Source organism: Plasmodium brasilianum, chromosome 12 (assembly GCF_023973825.1).
Source record: "Plasmodium brasilianum strain Bolivian I chromosome 12, whole genome shotgun sequence".
NCBI classification, from domain to species: Eukaryota; Apicomplexa; class Aconoidasida; order Haemosporida; family Plasmodiidae; genus Plasmodium; species Plasmodium brasilianum.
The window spans coordinates 787,396-815,096 of NC_090125.1; the positions used below are offsets into that span (position 1 = coordinate 787,396).

Here is a 27,701-nt window from a genome sequence, read left to right on the forward strand (position 1 = left end):
TTTTTTTTTTTTTTTTTTTTTTGTGTAAGTCTTTTTTAGACAAGTTTTGTTATATTTATTAATTTAATTTAATAATTTCAGTATATTTTATTTAATTATATGTTATGCGTTTATATAGTTTGTTATATTTTAATTTAAAATCCATATTTTTAAAACTTTTTTATAATTTTTTTTTTTGATTAATACGTTAGATTTTTTATTTTCTAAGTACCATACTTTCTGTATCATCGTTATTTATTTTTTTTATATAGTTATTTTGTACTTTATTTTTTTAAGTGAAACATTACCTATTTTGCTATTTTAAAGGTTCTAATTATTTAATTTTGAATAGTGTCTCTTTACAATTTAATAAAGTTAAATTAAAATTCTCTGTATATACTTTAAATATTTTCGCTCTTTTATTTTTGTGTAATTGGTGAGTTTGTACGATAACTTTTGTTCCTTTTTTTTATTGCGTATGTATAATATAATTTTTTTTGAAGATATTTAACTTGGAGAAACAAATAAAAAGAAAAAGAAATAATACGCAATAAACCCTTGTGTATACAACTATTTCTCCTGTATAGCGTATAATATTGTTATCACAGTAACAATAAATTCGTAATTTAAAGGGAACCAATTTATAAACGCGTTTTTATATATTTGAATATGCAGGTTCTTTATAAAATATATGTATGTATGTACATGTGTGTATAGGTATATATATATATATGCGAATACGTCATTTTATATATGCTTATTATATGTTAACATTTAAAATATTTATAATAAAAAATTACACATCTGTGGGATAATACCAGCTGTACTTTAAAATAATTTCTTCATTTTCTCTATATTATTTATTATTCATATTATAAAGTGGAGAACGCAAAAGGTTTCATTATAAATATATATATATGTTTATCCGTTTTGCATATAATAAAAAACGCATTATTAGTTTTTTTTATTTTGCATTTTAAGCCGGACTATTCATACTTTTTGTGTACAACCAAACACAATTTCTTATTATACAAAATAGTCTTTTTCTTTTATAAAAATAGCACTTCAAAAATAATATTTTCCGTAAATATTTTACAGTTATATCTACACAAATAAATAAATATTTATATGTATATATATATATATATATATATAATATATATATATATATTTAAGGTCCTTTAAAATGTTATGATTTTTAAAAGGTAATTTTCATATATAAATTCTGCGAGCAAATTTGTTTTTTTTTATTCATTCCTTGTATAATATTTGTGCATAATTTTCTGAACATGTAATATTGTTTAAGTAAATTAACTTCATAGTTATCTGAACAATTTAGTAACTACGACAAAAAAGATACGTAAACACTACTAAATAAAGAACAGTAATTATTTCGTTAATTCGAACTTAACCATTATACTAATATATTTAAATGCTTGTTTCTTTTTACGTGTAATATATTTCCTTTTTTATTTTTATTTAAGGCATATATTAATAATAAATTGGAAAGAAGATTTAGTATTATGACATATCCCACTTAAAATGTGTATATATATATATATATATATATATACGTACATATACGTGTTTATGTTATTATGTATTTCCATTTGCGTTTGCTGACCTTTTTTATTGCTATCCATATATTTGTATATGAACTGTTCATATTTTTACCCATTAAAACAATTTAAAATTAGCAAAATAGTGAATTAATATGTAACAAAATAATTGTATGGTAATACAAAAAACAAAAATTTACGAATTTATAAATAATACAAATGAAATATGAAAAAACCGTTGTCATAAAACACTTAAAAAATATTATTTTCAAGAGTACATATTTATTTCCCTCTATACATATATTTGTCTCGTTTATTTTCAAAAATTTGTGTGATAATTTTTTTAATATACTAGCACTAAGGTAAAAATCGGCATGGAACAAGTATGACAAAATTTGTTCGTGCATAATATAATTTCATTACTTTTTTGAATAAAATTTTAGAATTTTATTTTTTTTTTAATTTTATATTAATTAATAACATATTTTTACTATGTATATATAATATTAATTTTTTTATAAAGGAAAAAATAAAACAAAAAATCCTTTTTTCCTACAGAATAATGCATATTATATATATATATATAATATATGTTGAATATACATAATAATATTCTAAATATACATTTTGTCTATATATGTAATATATAATAATATATATATATAATGATATATGAAAATGAAACAATAAGAAAATATGATCATAATAAAACATTCCTGAAGCCATATATTTCTGTTTTTTTTTTGCAAGTTTTTTTTTCTTTTAATAATTCTATTTACATACATTATATAAATAATATATATATTTATATTTTATATGATTAATTAGTATAATAATAGATATAATAAATATAAAAATAAAAAAATGAATAATTAATATTATATAAACTATTGTTTTTTAATTTTCTATTTTTAATTTTTTTTTTCATTTAAAAAAAATTATTAAATGTATGAATTCTATTGTTTTAAATATTTTTACCTTTTTTTATTTCATAATTTTTTATAATATGCATAAATTTTTTTTGTGTTAATTATTTTATATGGATATATGCTATCTATAAACAAATGTATGTATATGTATAATATTTATATGCATATATGATTGAATAGGGAAGAATGAGAAAACTTCTTTGTTTTATTACTTTGCACGTACTTTATTTTGTTAAAATGTAATTTTAAAATACTTGTTTTAACAGTTTTGTTGTATTTATATAATAACCAATATGATATTGTAGATTTTATTTTTTTAGTTTTACATAAAAAAAATATGTTTTATTTTTTACTCTTCCTTGTCTTATGTTATATATATATTTTTAAACATTCAGAAGAGAAAGAATTATAACATATTTTAAACATACATATATGTACTTGTATATATATATATATATATATATATATAACATATTAGAAATAAATATGTACAGGTTTTATGCTTATTTTTTGCTTTTCTATCTTTATGTAGTATAGTATATTTCTGTTTCTTTGGCAAACACCATTTTTGTTAATTTTTTAGTAAATAAAACAAATAGAACAAAATATAAAACAGAGCGACAAAATAATAAAACGAAGTATAAAACAGAGTAACCGATGAAATCACACTTACGAAATGTACATCATTAGAGTCATAAAAAATGGAAGGAGAAAAAATAAAATCCAACAGTATTTCAAATTTTTCTGTCACGTATGATAGAGAATCCGGTGTTAACAGCAACAGCGATGACAGAAGTGAAAGTAGTAGTGAAAATGAGTCTAATTCATTTATGAATATGACAAGCGATAAAAATGAAAAAACAGAAAATAATAGTTTTGCATTAAATAATAGCAGTTTTGTAAACATGAAAGATAGTTTATTAGAGTCGATAGATTTGAGTGTATTAGATTCAAACTTTGATACGAAAAAAGATTTTTTACCAAGTAATTTTTCAAAAAATTTTAATAATTTATCAAAAGAAAATATTAGTAATAAATATTTAAATAAATTTTTAAATAAAAGTGATTCGATGTTTATGTCGAAGAGTAAAGACATGAACTTAACGGACGCAAGTAATAATAATGTGAACATATCCGTAAAAAATAACACGAAAAAAGAAATTTTTATGGATGCCGCAACAGCATCTTTAAATGCGAACGAGGAAAATGCAATGAATAATTTAAAAAAGTTTACGAATACAAATAATAATATTAATGATACATATGAAAAGAAAATAATCGAAACCGAGTTAAGTGATTCCAGTGATTTTGAAAACATGGTAGGTGATTTAAGAATCACTTTTATAAATTGGTTAAAGAAGACACAGATGAATTTTATACGAGAAAAAGATAAATTGTTTAAAGACAAAAAGGAATTAGAAATGGAAAGAATACGGTTATACAAAGAAATTGAAAATAGGAAAATTATAGAAGAGCAGAAAATACATGATGAAAGAAAGAAGTTGGACATTGATATATCTAATGGCTATAAACAAATTAAAAAAGAAAAAGAAGAACATAGAAAAAGATTTGATGAAGAAAGATTGAGATTCCTTCAAGAAATAGATAAAATAAAATTAGTTCTCTATTTGGAAAAAGAGAAGTATTTTCAAGAATATAAAAATTTTGAAAATGATAAAAAAAAAATTGTTGATGCAAATATTGCAACTGAAACTATGATAGATATTAACGTTGGGGGAGCTATTTTTGAAACATCCAGACATACGTTAACTCAACAGAAAGATTCTTTTATAGAAAAACTATTAAGTGGTAGATATCATGTAACAAGAGATAAACAGGGTAGAATATTTTTAGATCGTGATAGTGAATTATTTAGAATTATATTAAACTTCTTAAGAAATCCTTTAACTGTTCCAATACCAAAAGATTTGAGTGAAAGTGAAGCATTATTAAAAGAGGCAGAATTTTATGGTATTAAATTTTTACCCTTCCCATTAGTATTCTGTATAGGTGGTTTTGATGGAGTTGAATATTTAAATTCAATGGAATTGTTAGATATTAGTCAGCAATGTTGGCGTATGTGTACACCAATGTCCACTAAAAAAGCATATTTCGGTAGTGCAGTTTTAAACAATTTCTTGTATGTATTCGGAGGAAATAATTATGATTATAAAGCATTATTTGAAACAGAAGTGTATGATCGTTTGAGAGATACATGGTTTGTTTCAAGTAATTTAAATATACCAAGAAGAAATAATTGTGGTGTTACATCCAATGGTAGAATTTATTGTATTGGTGGTTATGATGGTTCCTCCATTATACCAAATGTTGAAGCTTATGATCATCGGATGAAAGCATGGGTAGAAATTGCACCTTTAAATACTCCAAGATCTTCATCCATGTGTGTAGCTTTTGACAATAAAATATATGTTATAGGTGGAACAAATGGAGAGAGATTAAATTCAATTGAAGTATATGAAGAAAAAATGAATAAATGGGAACAATTTCCATATGCATTATTAGAAGCTAGAAGCTCAGGTGCAGCTTTTAATTACTTAAATCAAATATATGTCGTTGGAGGTATTGATAATGAACATAATATTTTAGATTCAGTAGAGCAATATCAACCTTTTAATAAAAGATGGCAATTTTTAAATGGTGTTCCAGAAAAAAAAATGAATTTTGGAGCATCTACTTTGTCAGATTCCTATATAATTACAGGAGGAGAAAATGGAGAAGTATTAAATTCGTGTCACTTTTTTTCTCCAGACACAAATGAATGGCAAATTGGGCCTTCTCTGCTTGTTCCAAGATTTGGGCATTCTGTGCTGATAGCCAACATATAAGATTGCTCACATATAACAGGTGCAATTTTTTCGTATATCCACACGCGCACGTATGACCTGCGCATATGTTATACGCGTTATTAGGTAAGTAGTGCATAACGCGAAGGAGTTATACGTTCTTATATGTATATATATATATATGCGTCGATTCGCACAAAAAAGTGATTGTGTTGTTTGGAAAAAAAAAAGGTTATTACACTTACCTATTAAGCTATGATTCTATATGTATGGGTGTGTACACCCATGCGGATCCATTTAAAAAGTTGAACGAGATGCCCATGTGAGAAAATGATATCATTCATTTGTACATTTATATAGTGATTTACACTCTTCTTATAAAATATTATTTATGCAGGAGAGTTATTATTATTTTTTTTTTAATTCTATATCCAACCCTTTTATTCGTTATTTAATACATAATTTTTAATATTAAATTACTGAACTTATAAATTCAGTTTATTCGTTTTTAAGCATTAAAATGGGCTTATTCGTGTATGTTCTGTTATTTTATTTTATTTTATTGTATGTTTTCTGTTTTATTGTATTTTTCTTTTTTTTTATTAACTTTTAACATCTCCCCAATTTTATCCTATTTTCATGATACATTTTTTTTTTTTTACAAAACATTTTTGCTTAATTTTTTAACCTCTTTCATTCCTTATGTTTTAACGAAAACGCTTCCAAGCGGGGAAGACAATTGAAATGTATATATACCCATACATATATATATATGTACAATTACAAAAAGAACAAAATGAGCAATTTGGTAAATAGTTAAACCGTAGTTAGTTATAACTGTTCATGAGATGCCATAGATTCCTCAAGTGAAAATAGAAAAAAAGAAAATATGGTTTTATTTCTATAATTTTTTATTTTATTTTTTATTTTATTTTATTTTTTTTTTTTTTTGTTTTGGTCAACTATTGGTATATTTTTAAATCATAAATGACTTTTTGCAGTGCACACTCCACTTTTTCCTGTAGTATAAGTAAAAAGAAGCGGGCTTATTTTGATTCACCCTTAATTAAAATTATTCACATCCATCATTTTTATTTTTTTTTGTTATACATAACTAAAATTTGTAGTAACCGTGTGCTCAGGTTAATCTTAGGAGATAAGCCACTTCCACTAACCAGTACAGCGCATATACATATACATATATGTATACATACGCATTTGTGTGTATATATATTCATGTGCGGGCAGGGGGAGTTCTTTTTCTTTCGTATTTTTTTTAGAATGGTAACTGATTTAACAGTATTAAAGGAATATGGTCAATTCCGTTTGTGGGATTTTTTGCAATATTCACCGCTTGGCAGTCTTAAGAATCTACATATAGACGATATGAAATTTTTTTTAAAAAAATTAAATGAAATAAAAAATATAGAAAACGAACAAAAACAAAAAAAAGAAGAATGTATGATGATACATGCCCCGAAATTTGTTGATATAGACAATATCTATGAATGCAAAAATGTAGAAAATGGATGCATATTTATTAATATGTATAAAAAAGAAAATATCATTAGTGAGTTGAAACATGAAGGTATAGAATCTATTAAAAGAAATGAAGTTGCTGTTTTATTTTTAGCAGGTGGTTTAGGTTCAAGGCTTGGATTGAATAAGGTAAAAGGGTTGATAGAAGTTACTCCTTTATTAAATAAAACATTTTTTCAATTTTATTTTGAGAAGATTAAATTTTTAGAGGAATATTGTTCTTTATCTGATTCGTTGGTGGCATCTAATAATTTACAACATGCGTATAAGTACTGCCAGTGTAAAATTCATAGCAATGCGCACAGTAACAAAAATAATAGCAATCATGATGCCATTTATGCCAGTTACAATGGTATCACCAAGTGTGTACCTTGCTTGAAAGCTTTTTTTTTAGAAGATAAAAAAGGGGAAACAAAAATAATGAATTCAAATGAAGTAAAAGCACAAAAAAAGAATGTTACAATTTATACATACATTATGACATCTAACTATACGCACGATATAACAGTTAAATACTTAGAAGAGAATAACTTCTTTAATTTAAAAAAAGAAAATATAAAATTCTTTAAACAGTGTGATAATTATAGTACAGATATAAATTTTAATATACTTTTAGCAAACCCCAATGAGCTATTAACAGTCCCAAGTGGCAATGGATCTATATTTAAAGCACTGGATAAAAATTGCATAATAGACGATATGATAAAAAATAATATAAAGTATGTTCAAATTGTAAGTATTGATAATGTGTTAAATAAAATAGCGGATCCTGTATTAGTTGGTTTCTGCTCGTTTTTTAAATGTGATATTGCTAATAAAGCGGTTAAAAAAAAAGAGCATGAATCAATGGGTATATTTTGCACAAAGGAGAAAATAAAAAAAAAAAAAAAAAAAAAATCATGTGATACATATAATAACACATTTTCTGTATGTGAATATACAGAATTAAGTGATTATTTGTTAAATAATTCAGAATTATTTCAATATGGAAATATGTGTCATCATATATTTTCACTCGACTTCTTACAACACATTGTTCAGAATAAAATATACGAAAAAATGAAATTACATAAAATATTGAGGAAGAAACAATTTTACGATTTTACTGTAAACAATAAAGAAAAAAGCGCATTTATTACGTCCAATGTGTACTGCTATGAGTATTTTATTTTCGATGTTTTTAAATATGCCAGGAAAATTTTATCATTTGAAATTTCTCGCCAAGACGAATTTAGTCCAATAAAAAAAAAGATAAATAAGAGTAATAACAACAGTGATGGTAATAATAGTGGTACTAATGATGGCACTAATATAGAAAGTAATAATGGTAGTAATAATGATTGTGGAGACGATATAATGAGCGCACAAAAAAATTTAAGTAATTTACACAAATCTTGGCTTTTAAATAAAAATTACAATATAATTGACAACTCCGAAAACGCACTTAACTTTTGTGAAATATCTCCTCTTGTGTCTTATGATGGAACATTTTTTTTTAATTTACCTGAACAAAAAAATATATATTTGCCATATACTCTTAATAGGCATCCTACCTGATATTCCATACCCCCTTTTTACATTCTACCATTAGCGGCCTCTTGTTCGTAACGGAGTTTTTCCCATAGGAACGTGCTCACCGCAGCTTTGATTTTTTCGAAAAAAATAAGCAAGTATGTTTGCACAAAAATGTAAAGTAGTAATCGAATGGCAATAATTGCTAAGTGGGAAAATTGCCAAGTAGCAAAAGAGTAGATGCAAATCCGTTTCTTTAAACAGTTAAAAATATCGATATATCGATTAAACAAATACATATTTTTACAGTGTGTATAGTTTTACTTACATCCAAGCTACTTCTTTATTTCCTTTTTGTATACGATAGAGAAAATTTTTTTACGGGATTTTTCTTCCATCAGGTAGGACCAACGGGTCTCTTATTTTCTTAGGCATGGCAAAATGATTATCGAACACCTTTTTCTTCTCCTCTTCATTAATAGCAGGGAATTTATCACCAACCTGAAAAGAAAAGTGTAAAATTAAATAATGCAAACAGTAATGAGCTGAAAAAGCATTAAGCATGTTAGGTGATCCAAATTTGTTTGTTTATTATGCGGACGTATACTTACATACACATAAATACATACACTTATATAAATACACACATGTACATATACATATAAACATACACATATATACATGTATTTGCACATGTATATATGTGTATATACGTATGTATGTGTCCGCTTATACCTTCAGGTTCAGTTTTTTGGCATGTCCTGGCTGTGCAAAATTTTTTTAGAAAAAGGAGAATAAATATATAGAAGTATAATAAAATGATGCGGCAATTTTATTACATATTATGAACACAAATTTGAAACATAAGTGACTTAAAGAAAATAAGAAAATATATAAATATGGATATACATTTGTGAGTAATAGTAATTCCTATTTTTCGTTTACCGCTGCCATTACAACAAATCGTGGCTCCTTGTTCTTTTCGCTTTCCTCCAGTTTTTTGTCACATGGGGGCCTGTTCTCCTATATGGTTAAGATAAACATAAATAAGGAGTCATGGAAAAGGTAAAAAATATCACTATGCGAAACAGACGGAAATGTTATATTCCCTCAATAAAACATACACGAATATGTACGCATATGTACAAATATATATACATACATTTGCACACGTATGAGCACATGCGTGTACTTCCTGCACTATATTATTTCCCCATTTGCTGCTTTTATGGTTCACATGCATTACTTTATTTTATTTTAATTTTTTTTTTTTTTTTTTTTTTTTCAACAAGCGCTTACCTCAATATTCATTATAGTTCCATCAGAGTGCACATAAAAAATATCGCACTTGAACATATCGTAATTAATTTGTTTATCTGGTGGAGCTCTCTTATTATATTTTTCGACTATTTTTTTTGCCTTAACAAACCTAAATGGGTCTCTATATAATATACTTTTTAATTTTTTTCTTCTGTAGAAATGCCTGTTTGTTGATGGATCCCCATCTTTTATAATATCATCTAGGGATGGGAAAATATTAGAATCACTTTTTTCATTTTGAAACTGAAAACCATCTTCTCTTAATTTTTTTTTTATATTATAGTTGACTGGTTCAAAACTACTTATAATATTCTTAAAAGGCGAAAAATAAAATAAATTTGACATTGGATTTACTGGTTTTTTTGCATACTTGGGAAATTTTTTATCATTTCTTATGTTTAATTCATAGCATTCAAATTTCCTCTCTGGTCTATCATTGTTCGACTCGAATAATTTATCGACACATATTTTTTTTTTTTTTTTTTCCTTGGTATACTTTTTATATTTAAGAATGTACAAAGGCTGTCTATGTGTTTCCTTTCCGTTTGGTTTGAATAAAGTAGCATCGTTAATATACATGTAATTCTTTTTTTTTTTATTTAAAACATGTTTTAAATTTATGTATACTAAAATGATTGCACTAATGAAGGCTTTCCCTCTTAGTAGCCCGCACATTTATCAAAGACCAGGGATGCACATGTATGCCTATTGTGAGTACAAATTTACGTGTGTATATAAATATGTGTGTATATTCATATGCAAATATATGTACATGTAAGGATATACAGTAAAAAGATAGCGAAAACGGGAAAGGTTAACTATTTTTATAAATTGAAACTGTGTCAGCCTAGAAGACTTTGAAGCACAACGAAAAACACAAAAACTAGTTTCTTTAACATTCGCCAAAAGAAAAAATAGTCGTGTGATCTTTGCAGCATAATAATATTTTCACGACATGTGAGAAATAGTCATTACTTGTTGCTTATTATTTCTTATTTTTAATTTATTTATCGTTCATTATTTATAGTTCACAATTTATCGTTATGATTTATTTATCCTCTTCCCATTTTTTATAACTTAAAAAAACATAAATTAAAAAAAATTAAATATATACATGTTTCACCTTCCCCAATTTTGTAGATATACAAATAACCGAACGTACATAAAAACATATGTGTTAATGAACACTTAAAATGTATGTATAAGTTTAACGTAAAATTATTTAAAAATAAGAAAAGCAAAAAGAAAGTGTATGAAAGTGTAAAAAAAAATGAAAAAATATAAAAAATGTGAAGAAATATAAAAATTATAAAAATATGAAAAAGAAAAAAAAGAAACGGAAAAAAAATTCACAATTCACAAAGTTTTCACATTTTTTTTCTAAAATAAAAATAATAATATTTTTTTAAACCAAAATAAGCATATTGATAAATTGCGCTCACTGTAATAGAAGCAGTATTAGCAGCAGTATTAACAGTCACAATGGATAATATTATTTTATTTTATTTTATTTTTTTTTTACAAAAAGTATCACATGAATGCTATACTAAATTTATATAGTATAAATATATATATATTTATTCTTTCTTTTTATGTGTAACGAGTCAATATCCACCCCTCCCCCCAATTCCACTGGTAAAGAATGTTTTCCATTTTTTTACCTCATGTAAGCGTATATAAATATATATATATATAAGCATATCTATTCGTAGATACACACATACATATCTAGTGACGTATATATGTATGTATATGCACGTTCATTTAAGCAATTTGACCGATTTGCAAATGAAAACGATTCGTTTACTACTCCTCGGAATTCCAGTCCTTGAACATGAGTATGAAGTCATCCATTCCCAGTTTTTGTGGGGGAAGATTCATCTCCGAGTTAATTTTGTTGCCTTCTTGTGCTAAGATTTGATTGGCTGTATACTGTTTACTTTGATGAATTTGTAAAATTCTTTCTTCTACTGTTTTTTCAACAACAAACTTGTAAATGTTTACGTCTTTTAACTGCCCAATTCTGTGTATTCGCTCAAATGCTTGGTCTTCTATGGCTGGATTCCACCATAAGTCCATGAGATATACTTTTGATGAAACGGTTAAATTTAAGCCTACTCCTCCTGCTTTTAGAGAGCATAATAAAACTTTACCAGCAATATTTTCCATAGGTATATAATAAGAAGGTTTTACAAAACCTACTCCTGGTTGATATATTTTTCCCTTTTGAACATTAAACCAATGGAGAGTAAACTTACGTTGTTCATAAGTTAAAGATCCATCATAAATTTTGTTTGGAATATTATGAAGGGTTAATAATTTTTCAATAATTTTAAGGAGACCTATCCATTGAGAAAAAACGACAATATGTAACTCATTTTTCATATCATTTTGTACATGATCGAATAGTTTTTTTAATTTAGTTGAATAAACAAAATTCTCCTTTTTCATTTTTTTTAGCAGCTCATCAAGGGGCGATTTATTTTCTTGTAATGCCTTTAAAGATTTTAAACTAATATAATTATTACATTCCGGACATTTTTTTTCTGCTATTTGAGTTAAATGAAAATAATCATCTGCACATTTTTTACACATTATATGTAAACATTTACTTATTAACGGGAAAATAGCATCTTCTAAACATATAACACATTGCATGATGCTTCCATTTTTTAATATTTCTAATTCTTGTAAATAGTCATCCACCTTCTTTGAGTTAGTTGCACTTAGTATAAAGTTGTATATTAAATTATCTCCTATTTGTTTATCAATAAATTCATGTGTTTCACTAGTATTCATTTGTTTACTGAGAGATTTACTATTTTTTTCATCTTTTTCTTGTGATACTAAAGAATTATCATTTTTTTTTTGTAAAGCATCATTTATATCTTCTTTATTCCATTCTTCAAAAAAAGGTTTTGAAAATAATAATAGCGGATGAGAACAACATTGTCTCAGTCTCAGAAGTAGTTGTAACACATGAGAATAATGACTTAATACATTTCCATCATGCATATATGTATCAAATTTTGTTTTACTTCTATAAAAAATTGCTCGATAAAAATCTTCCTCTTCTAAAGAAAATTCTAATTTTAATAAATGAATATTTTTTTTTGGTAAAGATATTAGCGCATCCCCATTTTTCGTTTTTGATTTTTTTGTTCTTCTTAACAAAATAGGAGATGATATTTTCCTAACTACATCAAAGGCTAAATGTAATTTATTCTTATTTACATATTCCACAATTTCTTTATTCCACCATTCAATGGTTCCATATGGTTTTATTCCAAGGAATCGAAATAACGGGAATATATCAAATAATGAATTCTGTATAGGTGTACCTGTTAAGCACCATTTTCTTTCTCCTCGTAGTTTCCATACTGCAACAGATTGAAAAGAATTCTTATTCTTTATAACATGTGCTTCATCTATTATTATCCTTCTCCATGTTATTTCGTATAATGGATACATCTTTACATTATTACCTATTTTGTTTGTCTTTTTTTCTTCACTCCCTTTTAACACGTTGCTACCACTAGTTGTGCCAAGTACTTTACTTAAAACAGTTTTCATAAAAAAATTATTTAATTTTTTTTCCTTAACTGTATTTTCCCCTTCTTTTGGCGTGCACTCCTCTTCCTCATTCTCCTGCTTATACCCATAGCGATGGTTCCTATAATTACTTTTTCCACCTTTATCACCACTACTGTTACTACTATTATTATTATTATTGTTACTACTGCCATTATTGTTTCCATTTTTCTTGTTGTTACCACTACGGACGCCACTCCCAACACCTTTGTCATTTTCTTCCCAATGCATGCTTTTCTTATTTAACGTATTCTTATATTCGGATACTAATGTCGAGTAGGTGGTCAGAACAACAGAATATTTTGCCAATTCTTCACTACTTATATCTTTTGAGCTACCGTAATATATGTAGAAACTTAAGAACCCTTCCTTTGTGTGTCTCTCCATTTCTTGTTTCCACTGATATATCAGTGCCAATGGTGCGACAATTAACGTTCCTCCTTTCTTAAAATTAGATCCCTTTATCGTATTTTCAATTAAATATATAAAATTATTCTTGTTTTCTATATCATTGTTTTTTATATGTATCTTATTATGATATGTATCATATGTAATCAAACCTATACTTTGAATAGTTTTACCTAATCCCATTTCGTCTGCTAATATACCACCTCGAAAAGGAGGTACATACTGAGGATATGTCAGAGAAAAGCAGCCTGTTAGTTTGTTAACATAGAAATATTTTAATACACACACTATGTTTTCCTTTTCATATATTTTTATGTTTGGAATAAATGCATGTTCTTCCCACAGCGGGTTAAGCGGTACTGTGTTTCTAATATCATCGCCGTCGTCATTGTTTCGGATGCCACATCCATCTTCGTTTATACGGTCATCGACACCTTCCCCTTTTATATTCCCATCTGGTTTAGCACTATTTCTACTGTCAACTGGGTCATCCCTATTTCTACTGTCACTGAAGTCGTCCCCTTTTAAGTTGTCACGTCCGTCTTCACAGGATCTAATGTCATCGACATCTTCACCCCTTATAATACCACCTTGGTAGTCATTATTTCCACTGTTATATTCTTGGTCCCCTTTTCTAATATGAACAAGTTTATTCTCTTCTTCATCGTTTTTATCTTTCCTATGAACAGGTTCATAGCAAATATCGTGCTTACATTGGTCTCCTTTGTTGATACTTTGCCCCTGAGAAACTACATAATTTCTGATATTTTCGCCTGACTTTATAGAAAAATTCTCCTTAATTATGGCATGCACCTGCATTTCCTTTTTCACACTATGTTCAGGAAATTTATTATTTTTGTTCATGTCGCTCATTTTGTTCATGTCGCTAATTTTGTTCATGTCGCTAATTTTGTTCATGTCGTTCATTTTGTTCATGCCCCTAATTTTTCTAATATCTCTAATTTTGCTCATGTTACTAATTTCGTCAATTACAATTTCCTTTATGTTATCGCTTTTTACATTATTTGTCTTCAAATATTCCGGAGGGTTTTCTCTGATATACATCCACCATATCCCCTCCGCTTGATATGTCTTCAACTTAGGCTTAAAGTAATAATCATCTGGGTAAATTTCTTCAAAGTCTTCAAGTAAGTACCCACCTCTATACTTTTCCTCCAAAAAAACTAAATTTGTAGCGTCCTCGTTCTTTTCCTCCATCTCATTTTCACTTAATGTGTCTAACGTTTCTTCTTCCTCCTTCGTTCTACTTAATGATGATGAATCTGAGCAAAGCCATTTGAAAAGTAATAGGCATTTATCATGAAAAAATGGCACATATGTACGTATTCTTGTGCATATGTGTGTTGTTACTACTGCGCATAAGCTCACTGTTACTACTGCATATATGCTTGTTTTCACTATTTCATATACGCACATGGCTAATTCATATAAACAACACGCATAAATGCGTTCATGCACTTACACACATTTCAACACGTTTATAAATTTACCTAGAATTGATTTTTTTGAAGTACTGCTAAAGCCTAAGGCCTTGTGTGGTGTGCTAAACCCACTGAAGTTATCCCCGCTATTTTTACCACTCCTATCTCTTTTGTTATAACTGGAATTATCAATTTGAAGTAGGCTGTTTGAAGATAATAATAAACTTTCTTTGTTTATTTTAATATTTGTACTTTCAAAAGAATCCATATCCACATTTTTGGCTAGTCGCAAGGGAGTAATTTTTAACTCTTTAAATAAATGATCAACACTACTTTTAATTAGAGAATTATATTCATGATATTTATGAGTGTCTATTTTAAAAGAATCAGGATATAATATCACATGAATGAATGTTTTTAAACTTCCACCAAACTTCAAATCACTTAAAGAAACTTTTTCTAATTTTATTTCTATTCTTATAGCATTTAGAACTAAAAGAACACTCAACGTTTTGGATAACTGACTTTTTAATTTTGAAATATCCCTATTATTATGTTTTATTCTTATACATGAATACCCTTCATTAATATCTTTTAATACCTCATTTTTACCCTTTTCAAATTCCACATATTTTTTATCTGCTGATATAATTTTACTAGAGTCATAATGTAACTCCGAATAATTTTCATTACCTGCACTTGCAATACTTTTTTTTGTTAAAACTTTTTTTTTTTTTATTTTATTTGTATTTGTTGGAATATTTCTACCCATTATTTTGATATAATCATTTGATATAACATAATTATTGTTTATTTGTAACGTATACATGGGTGAATAAGATCTTTTGGTTGACTTCGGGATTATTTCATAGCTTATTATTATATCTTTGTCATTTTTAACTTCACATATTTCGCTAGACAGAATTATTGAGTCGGTATCTATGCAACCTAAGTAATACTCAAAAAAGACTCCTTTATCCCTTACGAATTGAGCCTTTTTATTTGATTTTTCAAACTCTTTTATCTTTGCTAATTTTATTTTATTATAATTGTAGTCGTTTATATCTTCAATGATTTCAACTGAGAAAACAAAAATTTAGATAAATTAAGCAGGATGGAATACGCATATACATATACACACAGCTAACCAAGGGTCACATCACGTGGAGATTGGCAAGGATTCAACGAAAACTGAACTTATTCTTACACTCCATCTTTCTTTTTATTTACAATTTTTTTTTTTTTATTTTGTTATTCTATTTTGCTATTTATTTTTCTACTTATTTTGCTATTTATTTTGCTATTTATTTTGCTATTTATTTTGCTATTTATTTTGCTATTTATTTTGCTATTTATTTTGCAATTTATTTTGCTATTTATTTTGCTATTTATTTTGCAATTTATTTTATTTATTTATTTACTTATTTATTTTATCATTATTATTTTTTTTTTTTCTTGCTATTTGTTTGGCTTACTGTCGCTACTTGCCTCCCTCAGCTTGTTGCAACTTATTTTTGTTTCTGGGCTTTTTTCAAAACCACTTGAATCTGTTGCAGTACCGAGCTTTGGCTCGTTGTCATTTAAACTTATAATTTCAATGACATCACTATCATAATAATAGTTAGGTGTGTTAACTGAATCTTTATAAAGTTTCGTTTCATTTTTTAAATAATTTGAAGTAGTCATTTAAAATAAAAATACTCATTTAATATATATAATAAAAAGGATAATACACACAAAAAAAAATTACCAAAAATTTGCAATTTTAAACTTAATTATATATCAAAACTGGAGATTAATAAGACAAATACATGTACATATGTGTATAAGTATACATATACATATATATATTCCTGAAGGTACAAAATTTTACTTAAAAGAAAAGGTGTCTAATGCAAAATTTTATAGCATAAAAAAGAAGTAGGATTAATTCCTTTTTCTTCTTTTTTTTACATCCTATACTTTCACTTATATATCACCTATATGAAAGTGTACATATTTATACGCACATGTCTCAAGACATGAAATGAGAGATGCCGTTATTCCTATAGAGGGGTTTAATTTTAACTTTGCATGTGTATATATGTATGTTAAAGTATATATATACATATGTACTTATGTGTATATATATATATATATATATATATATATATATATATATATATATATATATATATATACACAAATGGAGCTTAAAGCTAAGACCTCAAATCAATAGAAAACACAAAACTCAAGTATATTATATACGCTATTTTACTACTCCTTATTTAAAATTAAGACCTAATTATTATTATAATTCATTTGTATTTAAAAATTCTCAAATTATTTTTATTGACACTAAAAAAAAAAAAAAAAAAAAAGACATATTTTAAACATTTTCAAAACGAAAAAACTAAAAGAAAAAGAAGAAATTGTATAAGAAAAAATAGAATACTCAAAATAAAGGATAATAAAGGATAATCAACCAAAAAGAAAAACAAAATTAAAAAAAATAAATATATTAATGAAATAATTGAAACATAAGTATTTGTACTTTTGTACATATTCATACAATAACGAAAGATTTTTTTTCTTTGTGATAAAAGAAATACAAAAAAAAAAAAAAAAAATACACAAATACGTATATTTATACAAATAACCATATATATATTCATATATACATATGAATAAATTTATAATATTTATATATTATATAAATATGAATAAATGACAAAAAAGTTTTTATTATATGGCCTTTTTAAAGCTCCGTATTGCTTAAAAATAAGGAGAATAAATTTACCCCAATTGAACAGGCAATTATTTTAATTTATTGTTAATTTATTGTTAATTTATTGTTAATTTATACAAGTTACTGTATTTATAAGAATTATAAATACAACTGTAAATTTGTTTAAATCTTTTTTTTCTTTTTTTTACATTTCTTGTGTAATTATTTTATATCAAATTATTTTTATTACAAAGCTTAACTCTTTAAAAAAAAAAAAAAAAAAAAGTAAAATTTAACAGTATGCTTATGCGATTGTGTCATTTATAATGAAAGACTAATTTTTAAATTTAAAAAACCATTTAATATAAACAAAAATTATAATAATGAAATAGAATTATTGTTAAAAATTACGATATATTATAACCCCCTCTTTCGTATTATGTACTTTTATTCAATGTAACTCTCAAAAATGCGCTGTAAAATTTCTAACTCTTGTACTATTATTTGGAATTTTTACAAAATATGAAAAACTATTTTTTTTAATTTTGCGTTAACGGAAAATATATATATATATATATATATATGTATTCCCGCAAAATAGGTATATATTAAAATAAAAAAATATATTATTTTACTATTATATTATTTTAATTTTCATTTTCTAACAAATAATATAATGATAAGATCCGTACACATAATTTATGTATATAATACCAAATTTCATATTAAGTGGGAAACATTTTTTTGGAGCTGCTCGAAAGCAAAAGCATTGAAGGGACAATATAAAAGAATAATAATTAAAATACTATTAAAAGCGTAATAATGAAATTACACAAATCATAGTAAATAATAATATGAAATAATATAATATGATAACACTATTATAATAAAAAATGCATTACTGAGGTGGGAAAGAAAAATAAATAAAAATAATTGTACTTAAAAATTTCACACAATAAGAAATATAAAAGGGGTGTTAAATATTTTATTTTTTTAAGCCTTTTTGCACTAACTGCAAATTTTTTTACGTTAATTAAAAAAATTATTCCGTCCTATTTTCGGTATTGTTTTTATAATGAAAAAATATATGTATTGTGTTCTGACATTTTTAAAAAAGGCACAAACTTATTTTGTTATTATATGTAATAAATTTTTAATATAATTAAAGAGTGTACTACTAGGGCTTCGTTTATTTTTTGTCCATTGATTTATATAATACATGTTACACATATAAATGTACTTATATACGTACACGTATTCATAGGTATGCCATATATTATGTATACATAGGCATTGCGCATATACGTATACTTAGGCAGTGCACATATATGAATATACAAGTATCATATATTAATATATATATTTTTTTTTTTTTTTTGGAATACATTTTACACTCGTAACTAGAAATATCTGTCCGACTATAAAAATAATACTTATTTTTTTTTTTATTCTTGTTGGAAATAAGTACATATTACAAGCACAATTATAGTACATAAATAAATGTACACAATAATAGTAATAATAAAATACATAAATAATATATACGAAAAAAAAAAAAAAGCGATTTAAGCTTATACAAAAAAAAAAAAAAAAGATATAAGTTTATACAAAAAAAAAAAAAAAGATATAAGTTTATACGGAAAAAAAAAAAAAAGAGATACAGGATTATACACGAATTTCTAAAATTAAAACATGGAATGTAATTATTGTTCGTTTATTAGTGATATTATATTATTATCTATAAGATACGAAAAAAAAAAAAAAAAAAAAAAGAAAAAAAAAAATTATGGTTATAATTTTACTGGGCTTTAGTTCATTTAGATAAGTATATACGTAAGAAAAAATATTTCTTTTATTTGATTTAATTATTACTTTTTTAAAATAATTAAAAATAGTGTACATGTCGAATAATAAAAAAAAAAAAATATATATATATATATATACGTACATGTATGTATTTGTATTTTTTTTTTCCTGCCTTATTTGCTATATATGCATGTACATACGCACATTTTATATAATATGATAGTAATACACAGTGATATTGCATAAATATTATGCGTAGCAGTTATGCGCAATAATATGCGCAATTATTATGCATAATTTTATATATATATATATATATATATATGTATATATAAATACATATACGCATACAAACGTGTATGTAAAATAAATTATTTATAAGATATTAAGGAGGAAATTTTTTTTTTTAGAGATAAGTATTTTGTTCTTAAGTGTAAAGAGGGAACATATACAAGTGTACCATATATATGCACATACAAGCGCAAATTTACATTTTTGCGCACGCACACACACATATATACAAACATAAGCGTACCGCACAACATAAGGGGAAAAAGGATGAGTAACTTACTAGAGAAAATAAAAAAGCACATACAGATAGGGACGAAGCTTTATAATAAATCCCCGGAAATAGGCACATCATTATCGTCCCGTAATTTGAAAAATATTGAGGTGGTACTGGGAGATGATATTATTGATGAGGACCTATTGACCCCCAGGGCTTTTGATAGAACAAAAAAAAGCATGGGCATGAAAAGTTTTGTTATGAATAAATCAGGAAATGGAATAGATAAAAATCAGATAAATGAATGCGGAGAGGATGATATCAAATCGAATGGAAATATTGAAGGAACAAATAGTGATGGTATTCATACGGACAGAAATTACATCAGTGTAAATGATGTTGACAATTTTGGAAATTCGAACAATCTTCTCGATGAAGATGATGATGAAGAGGAGGATGAGAGTGATAACAATCGTCGTCTTCATCGTGATAATCATGTTCATCTTGATTATTCTGATCAACCTGATGATAAAAATGGAGGGATAAATGGCAATGACAAGACACAAAACGACATTTATAATCTTGCAAAGAATACCAGTAATCATGTAATGGAAAAAAGTCAATCAACCTTCATGAATAACGGATGGCAAACACCCAAAAAAAGTAATGTAGGTTCATATTACTCAGGAATAGATAACCCGTCAACCTTAAAGAAATACAAAACACCATGTGAAATGGATATGCTTCATCCTGATGAAAGCTTAATAGGTAATAAATGTATAACAATTAATAATTATGTAAATCCACCAAAATATGTAGCTCCAGTAGTTACACCGAGCAAGTTTCCCTTATCAGGGGAAAATAATCCACATATGACATATGAAGATTTTAAGGGTCTTTTTAAACATAAAGCTTGTATTATAAGTGAACACGAATTTAATAGTAATAAATCATCAAATAATATTGATAATGGTGATAGGAAATATTTAGAATATTTTAATACAAGTTATGAAAATAACTCTTGGCCAAATAAAAAAGAAGTCTGTCAGTCTATAAAAAAAATAAGTAGCAAATTTTATAATAATGAGAGGGATTCACCTAAATCTAGAAAGAGAAAAGTAGATAGTAATTCTAAACTAAGTACTAAAAAAATTTTAGACGTACTAGTAGGTAATGATAAAAATAAAAGTGAAAATAATAGTAACAACACTACTAGCAGTAGCTGCTCTATTAATAAATACATGAAAAAGGGTAAAAATCAAAATAACGAAAAAGATGATGACATGAAGAAAAACAAAAATGATGTAGAATTAATTGATTATGAAATAAATCCAATAATTAAAACAGAAAAAAATAAAGCACAAAATGAAAATATACCAATGCAGGATATGGCAAAACAGAAGCAAAATCCATTAACTCCATTATATGAGCCATATTCAAAAGAATTAGATATCATTTTTAATAAAAATATTATTAAAACACCAATCATATTGTTAAACATATATCAATACTTATTGGTTGTTATATCAAGGAGAAATCAGAAAAATCAACCAATTTTTTATCAACTAATAAAACAAGAAGTTATTAATTTAAATCCTTGTAGGTGTTTTAGTGAAGAATCACTTAAACAACTTGCTTGGCTAGCTCCAAATTTAATTCAATTAAATAAAGTTGTAATTACAAAAGAAATTTTTGAGACTAACCAACAAATATACGCTGATTATGTAACAGGGAAAAAGATAGAAGATATACAAATAAGAGAACATACTGAAAATTGTGAAAATATATATAAATACACATCAGCAGATAAATTAGAAATGTTAAAAAGAATAATTATTAATTGGGCAAATGTAAAACATAATGAATTACTAAAAAAAATTAACCCTGATTTTTATTGTGCAAAATATTCAGAACTAAAAAAATGGCATTCAACATTCAATTTCAATGATATTATATTTCCATCTGTTACACTAGAAGAAAATAAAATGCTAGCTCAATTAGCTCAAACACCTCAAGAAAGTAATGCAGATGATTTTATAGTAATTCAAGATAGCCCTATAAAATGTGCAACTATTGATTTAAGAAAAAATGGTACTTTCATTAAAGAAATGGAAAAGGAAAAGACTAGAACACCTTTAGGAAAAAATAGAAAAAAAGCCAACTACATGATGAATTCATTTATTAACACACATAATAATAAAGAAGATACACCAAAAAAAAAAGAAACAAATAATATGAAATTAATCCGTGAGGAAGCTAATAAAAAAAATATATTAAAAGAAATTAAAGTAGAATTTGATAAAGAACATGAAACATTATTAATTGAAAAAAAAAAGTTTGAAAATGCAAAATGGATAGCTGAAATCATACATGAAGCTTTTGTCGTTGAAGGAACATATACAGTAATAGAATTAAATACCTTTTCTAAAAAGATTGCTGAAAAATATAAAAGTAATAAAAATTTCCAAATGGATCAATCAAAAATTAGTCAAATTATAGAAATTCTACCAAATTATATAACAGATATTAGTATAAAACCAAGTATGATGAATAAAAGTAATATGAACTTGTCAGTTAAATCAAAAAAAAATCTTTACAATTTCTTAGAACCTTTAACTATCAAAATTAACGATATTACCAAAAAGTATCAGGAATTAAAGAATAATAAAGATTCAAGATTAAACGAATTGTGGAAAAAATTTAACGTTAATTTTGATCTCACTGAAAAAATTAAAAAGTACTTTTTGACCCCTGGTTCTATAGGTTTGTCTGAATTGTAACACGGAGGAGTGGACGCTCAAGAAAAAAATAAAAAAAAAAGGGGAGAGGGCTATATCACCATGATGGGTTTACCTTCTTTTTTTTTTTTTTTTTTTTTTTTTTTGATGGGATTAATTTATTGATGGATTGATGTGTATATTTCCTGTGCACGTAACATTTTTTGTACAATTATACATGCACAGAAAACTGCTGAGGGCTCATTTTATGCACGCACCATAATTTATATGGAATTTTTCAGAATTGTATTCATATACAAATATATGCAAGTGTGTATACGCTCGAAAGGCGTGATATTACATAGACCTTTCTCCTATTTATTATTATTCATAAACGAAAAGGTAGTAATATATTGATAAAATTTTTAATTATAATTATTTGTTTTGCATAAGCTTATTATATGTCTTTGTTTACATATATATAATTTAATGCATTCAGATACTTATATTTTTACAAAGTAAAGGTTTTTCATGCTGTTTATTTTATATTAGGATTTGTACATCTTTCCACCTACTTACACAAATTTCTCTTTTGCAATTATTGCATTTGAAAATTGTTTTTTTTTTTTTTTTTTTTTTTTTTTTTTGCACACATATGTTGCCTAACCGAATGTTATTATTCATTTCATATTTCTTCGTTTATTTTAAATGTTTAATTATGTTTTATCCCGTTAATATACAAAATTACTATGTTTTAAGAAGAGATAATTAAAAAGCCTTTTGATCTGTATATGTACATACAATAGATATGCATACGTACATACACTCAGTGGACATGAATATGTATATCACATACATCTGCATACATTTATAATTTATATGCATGTTAATTCTTTCCATTTTATTATAATATGTACATATAAAAATTATCCTTTATTCATAATATATGTGGAAACTTATGAATTTATCTCGTTTAACATGTCTGTGCAATTATGTATTATGCTTCTTAACAAAAATGGATATGGAAATGTGTATACATATCCACGTACGAATACATAAATATATATATATATATAATTTTTCAATCGTACGTGTCGCTACTTTATTTAGCACAACTGCATGTTTTTATGCTCCTGAGTATCCGCATATATTTTCATGGATAATAAAGCGCTAAATATTATTATTTTTATATTTTTATTTTTCTCTAAAATGCAATTCAAGAAAATTTTTTTTTTTTATGTTTGTAAGCATATTAAAAATAATAAAAGAGCACATAAACAATAAGCAAACAAATAAACACTTTATTTATAAAGTAGCAATTTTGTTTATGTTTGTTCTTTCCTTCTCCATTTTTCAAAAAGTATATATATATATACATATACATATATATATATATATATATATATTTCTTTTGGGCTTCCTTTTATTATATACCTTCTATCTGTCCACAATGTTCACCGTATTTATTTTATAGTCTCCTTTTAATTATTGTATCTTAAAAAAATTTTTTTTTTTTTTTTTTCTTTCACAGCTATTTTTAATTAACTAATCTTCATAATAAATTTTAAATGTTAAAAAGGCGCAGAAAATAAAATGTTATACCTAAAGGTTGTATGCACACATTTTTTTTGCTTTTTTTCCTTTTCATAACTTGAAATGGTGGCATATTAAAAAGCGTCTTGATAAGGAGGCAATTAAGAGTGAAAAGCAGTTGCATATGTATATAAATAAATAAATATATATATATATATATATATACTTATTTTTAATTTTTTTTTTTAAATTACAAAGAATACAACATTTTGTACACTAAAAGCTTGGTCATCCTTAACCAAAAGAAACGTATACAAATTGTAAGGTGCAAGAATTAAATCAAAACAAAAAAAGTATTTTCATTTAATTTTTTTTAAGAAATGAATTGAAAATTCTTCAAAATGATGATAGTGCAAACGTGAATTACATTAGTGCATTCATCTTGTTAATTCTACTGTGTGTAAAACTTAACAATTTGCAAAAATTAAAAGAACAAAGAAAACAAACAGGTAAATGCATATACATAAGTAGATTTACAAATACGCAGCGTATTACGTATGCAATTTTTTATAAAATTTAAAGCACAAGGAAATGCAAAAAAAAAAAATGTAACAGAGAATATCATTACACGTGTGCGACGCACACATGCAACTTTTTAATTAATTTTAATTTGCTACATGCATATGAAAAAATAAAAAAAATAAATAAAACGTAAACATGAACGCAAACATAAACGTGAACGTAAACGGATTCGATATTATTTTGTGCACATTTTTTAGAAAAAAAAAAAAAAAAATTTTCCCTTTCCCGTTTATGCACCTTGCATAAAAGGATACGTAAATAAAACATAATATTGATCATTTTCCTACATTTTGTAACCAGAATAAACGGCACTAGTTCGAACTATTTCTACACTTTCTCCTCATCGAAACTATAAGTCTTCCTGAGTAATTAGTAAAGGTCTGAAAGTCGTATGACATTAAGTAAAAATCATCATGCTTTAATAGTGCTATATCTTCTTCTATCGTATTCTTTTGTACAGGTAGTAAAAAAACTAACATTCCATCATCAACAAGTGTGGAGGAAGCAATATTTAATAAATCTTTGACAGCTGACTTACAGCTATAAGAAACCATTTTTGTATTCATTATGTTCTTAACTTTTTTAGGCTCCCCGGTGTCATACATACTTGTAAGCCCATTCTTCTGAGTGCATTTGATGTTATCATTGTTCAGACTCTCATCATTATTATTACCATCGTCATCAGCATAAGCATTAGTATCGTCATTAACACCATCATCAATATCCTTACCAGTACCCTTAGCAGCAATGTCAACATCACTACGAATGCATCCATTTACACTATTACTATTATCACTAGATACAACTTTTCTTTTATTTTCCATCCTTCCTGAGGTATTCATACATATTCGTACAGGTGCTCTAACTCCATATGGAGGGTCAGAAACAATTGCGTCTACCCATGCCTTGTGAAATGTATTCCAAATAGGTTTCGAATTGTCTGATACTAAAATATCAGGAAGATTCAAATTATAATGATGAAAATTTTCAAATATACTTTTATTCTTTTTTTTATGTTGAACATGAGGATTTAAATATGCCAATTTATAACCTTTTAATAATCTTATATCAATATCATTACCTATACATATAGCATTAAAGGTAGACGACGTGACTAATAGCCCCCCGGAACCTACAAATGGGTCTAATACAATATCACCTTTTTTAATTTTTGCTATATTACACATTATAAAAGCTAGTTCATTGTCTGTAGTTGTCGGTCCTAACACGGGTCTTCTATTTAATGCGTAATGCACCCACCATACCATTCTTGGACGAACAGTAGTATTATTACTATTGCTAGCGTCCTTACTGGTACTACTGAAATTTTTAACACTGATATTGGCATCGTCCTTACTATTACAGTTACTACTACCGTTGCTTCCACCGGTACTGCTATTATTACCATCAGTATTACTACTTACATTATTAACATCTCCTTTGTTATAATTTAACGAATAGTTGTATTTCCTTGTAGCTATAAATTTTCCAAAATATACTTTTTTCAATGTTCCTGAATTACAGTCATTATAATCTTCAATGAGACCAAGTTGAATATCAGGATTTATCAAATCGACATTTGGAAAATTGTCAAGAATACTTTTAAAGTAATTCATCTTTTTTACTTTTTCTTCTTGATTTATAATTCTTCTAAAAGAATTAAAATAAAAACACCATTTTTTATTATTATATAAATTCTTTTCAAATAAATGTTTTTTGTTTGTTAAGTCATTTAACAACTCATCATAGGAGCACCCTTCACTCCATATATGCAGGACCCCCTTTATTAAAATACTTCTTGAGAGTATATTTTTCCATAACTGTTCCTCTGCTATATCTACCTTTATATATACTTCACCCTTAAACTTACTTTTATTTTCATTAAATAATGGCTCGTTTTCTTCATTATATCCATATATCTGTAATAGGGATTTTAATTCCGCTATCTTACATTCATCATATTTCTTATGTCTGCTGAACCAAATAAGATATGACATACTTGCAAATACATATGTATGCATATATATATATATATATATATATATATATATGTATGTATGTATGTATGTATGTATGTATGTATGTATGTATGTATGTATGTATGTATGTATGTATGTATGTATGTATGTATGTATGTATGTATGTATGTATGTATGTATGTATGTATGTATGTAATATCCTTTAGTAAAATTATAAACTACTGGCTAAGATCGTATTCTTCCCTTCACTCAGTTTAGTGTAAGAACTAGCATAAAAAAGGAAGAACACATAAATAAGAAGATGAAACAATCTTACAATAAGTTAGGTAGTAAACCAATAAGATGGTATGCTAATTGGATGGTGTACTAATGCGCAAGTATGCTAATAATCGAATATGCTATAATAACCCAAGTAAAAAGCTGCATACTAGGCAAATAATGAAACAAAATTTAATAAACTAAAAAATTAGTTAATGTAAATAAAATAAATGTACATATGGCAATGAGTTGAAAAAATTCATTTTTTTTTTTTTTTTTAATTTTATCTTTAGAAAAAAAAAAAAAAAAAAGCACAGTAAGCCACTATTAAAGTAAAGAATTAAAATTCAAAGAGAAAACAGTGAATGATTAATTAAAAAGGAAAAAGTTAATACGAATTTAAAAATTAAAAAATGAATTTTCAGTTAAGAGGGGGAAAACGAATGCTTAAATAAATTACAACGTATACCCACTTATTAAGTTTTTAAAATTTATAAATGTCAAAAAAATGAAATTTTAATTTTTTTTTTT

The 27,701-nt window shown here is 25.8% G+C and overlaps 6 protein-coding genes across 6 annotated transcripts; 3 read left to right on the top strand and 3 right to left on the bottom strand.

Moving 5' to 3' along the window:
- Positions 1 to 3,168: 3,168 nt before the first annotated feature.
- MKS88_004151 (kelch protein K13) lies at positions 3,169 to 5,313 on the top strand (the record flags this gene model as incomplete). Its single annotated transcript, XM_067217303.1, has 1 exon — positions 3,169 to 5,313. One exon carries the CDS (start codon positions 3,169 to 3,171, stop codon positions 5,311 to 5,313), a length of 2,145 nt encoding a protein of 714 aa, XP_067071745.1.
- A 1,239-nt stretch (positions 5,314 to 6,552) lies between these two features.
- On the top strand, positions 6,553 to 8,367 carry MKS88_004152 (UDP-N-acetylglucosamine pyrophosphorylase; the record flags this gene model as incomplete). The annotated part of the gene is made up of 1 exon (XM_067217304.1): positions 6,553 to 8,367. The coding sequence occupies one exon, from the start codon at positions 6,553 to 6,555 to the stop codon at positions 8,365 to 8,367; it is 1,815 nt and encodes a 604-aa protein (XP_067071746.1).
- Positions 8,368 to 8,700: 333 nt separating this feature from the next.
- On the bottom strand, positions 8,701 to 10,317 carry MKS88_004153 (uncharacterized protein; the record flags this gene model as incomplete). The annotated part of the gene is made up of 4 exons (XM_067217305.1): positions 8,701 to 8,823; positions 9,058 to 9,087; positions 9,268 to 9,345; positions 9,622 to 10,317. The coding sequence occupies 4 exons, from the start codon at positions 10,315 to 10,317 to the stop codon at positions 8,701 to 8,703; spliced, it is 927 nt and encodes a 308-aa protein (XP_067071747.1).
- Positions 10,318 to 11,448: 1,131 nt separating this feature from the next.
- MKS88_004154 (DNA repair protein RAD5) lies at positions 11,449 to 16,769 on the bottom strand (the record flags this gene model as incomplete). Its single annotated transcript, XM_067217306.1, has 3 exons — positions 11,449 to 14,924; positions 15,153 to 16,163; positions 16,559 to 16,769. The coding sequence occupies 3 exons, from the start codon at positions 16,767 to 16,769 to the stop codon at positions 11,449 to 11,451; spliced, it is 4,698 nt and encodes a 1,565-aa protein (XP_067071748.1).
- A 3,385-nt stretch (positions 16,770 to 20,154) lies between these two features.
- Positions 20,155 to 22,881, top strand: MKS88_004155 (CDT1-like protein; the record flags this gene model as incomplete). The annotated part of the gene is made up of 1 exon (XM_067217308.1): positions 20,155 to 22,881. One exon carries the CDS (start codon positions 20,155 to 20,157, stop codon positions 22,879 to 22,881), a length of 2,727 nt encoding a protein of 908 aa, XP_067071749.1.
- A 2,363-nt stretch (positions 22,882 to 25,244) lies between these two features.
- MKS88_004156 (tRNA guanosine-2'-O-methyltransferase) lies at positions 25,245 to 26,930 on the bottom strand (the record flags this gene model as incomplete). The annotated part of the gene is made up of 1 exon (XM_067217309.1): positions 25,245 to 26,930. The coding sequence occupies one exon, from the start codon at positions 26,928 to 26,930 to the stop codon at positions 25,245 to 25,247; it is 1,686 nt and encodes a 561-aa protein (XP_067071750.1).
- Between the last annotated feature and the right edge of the window lie 771 nt (positions 26,931 to 27,701).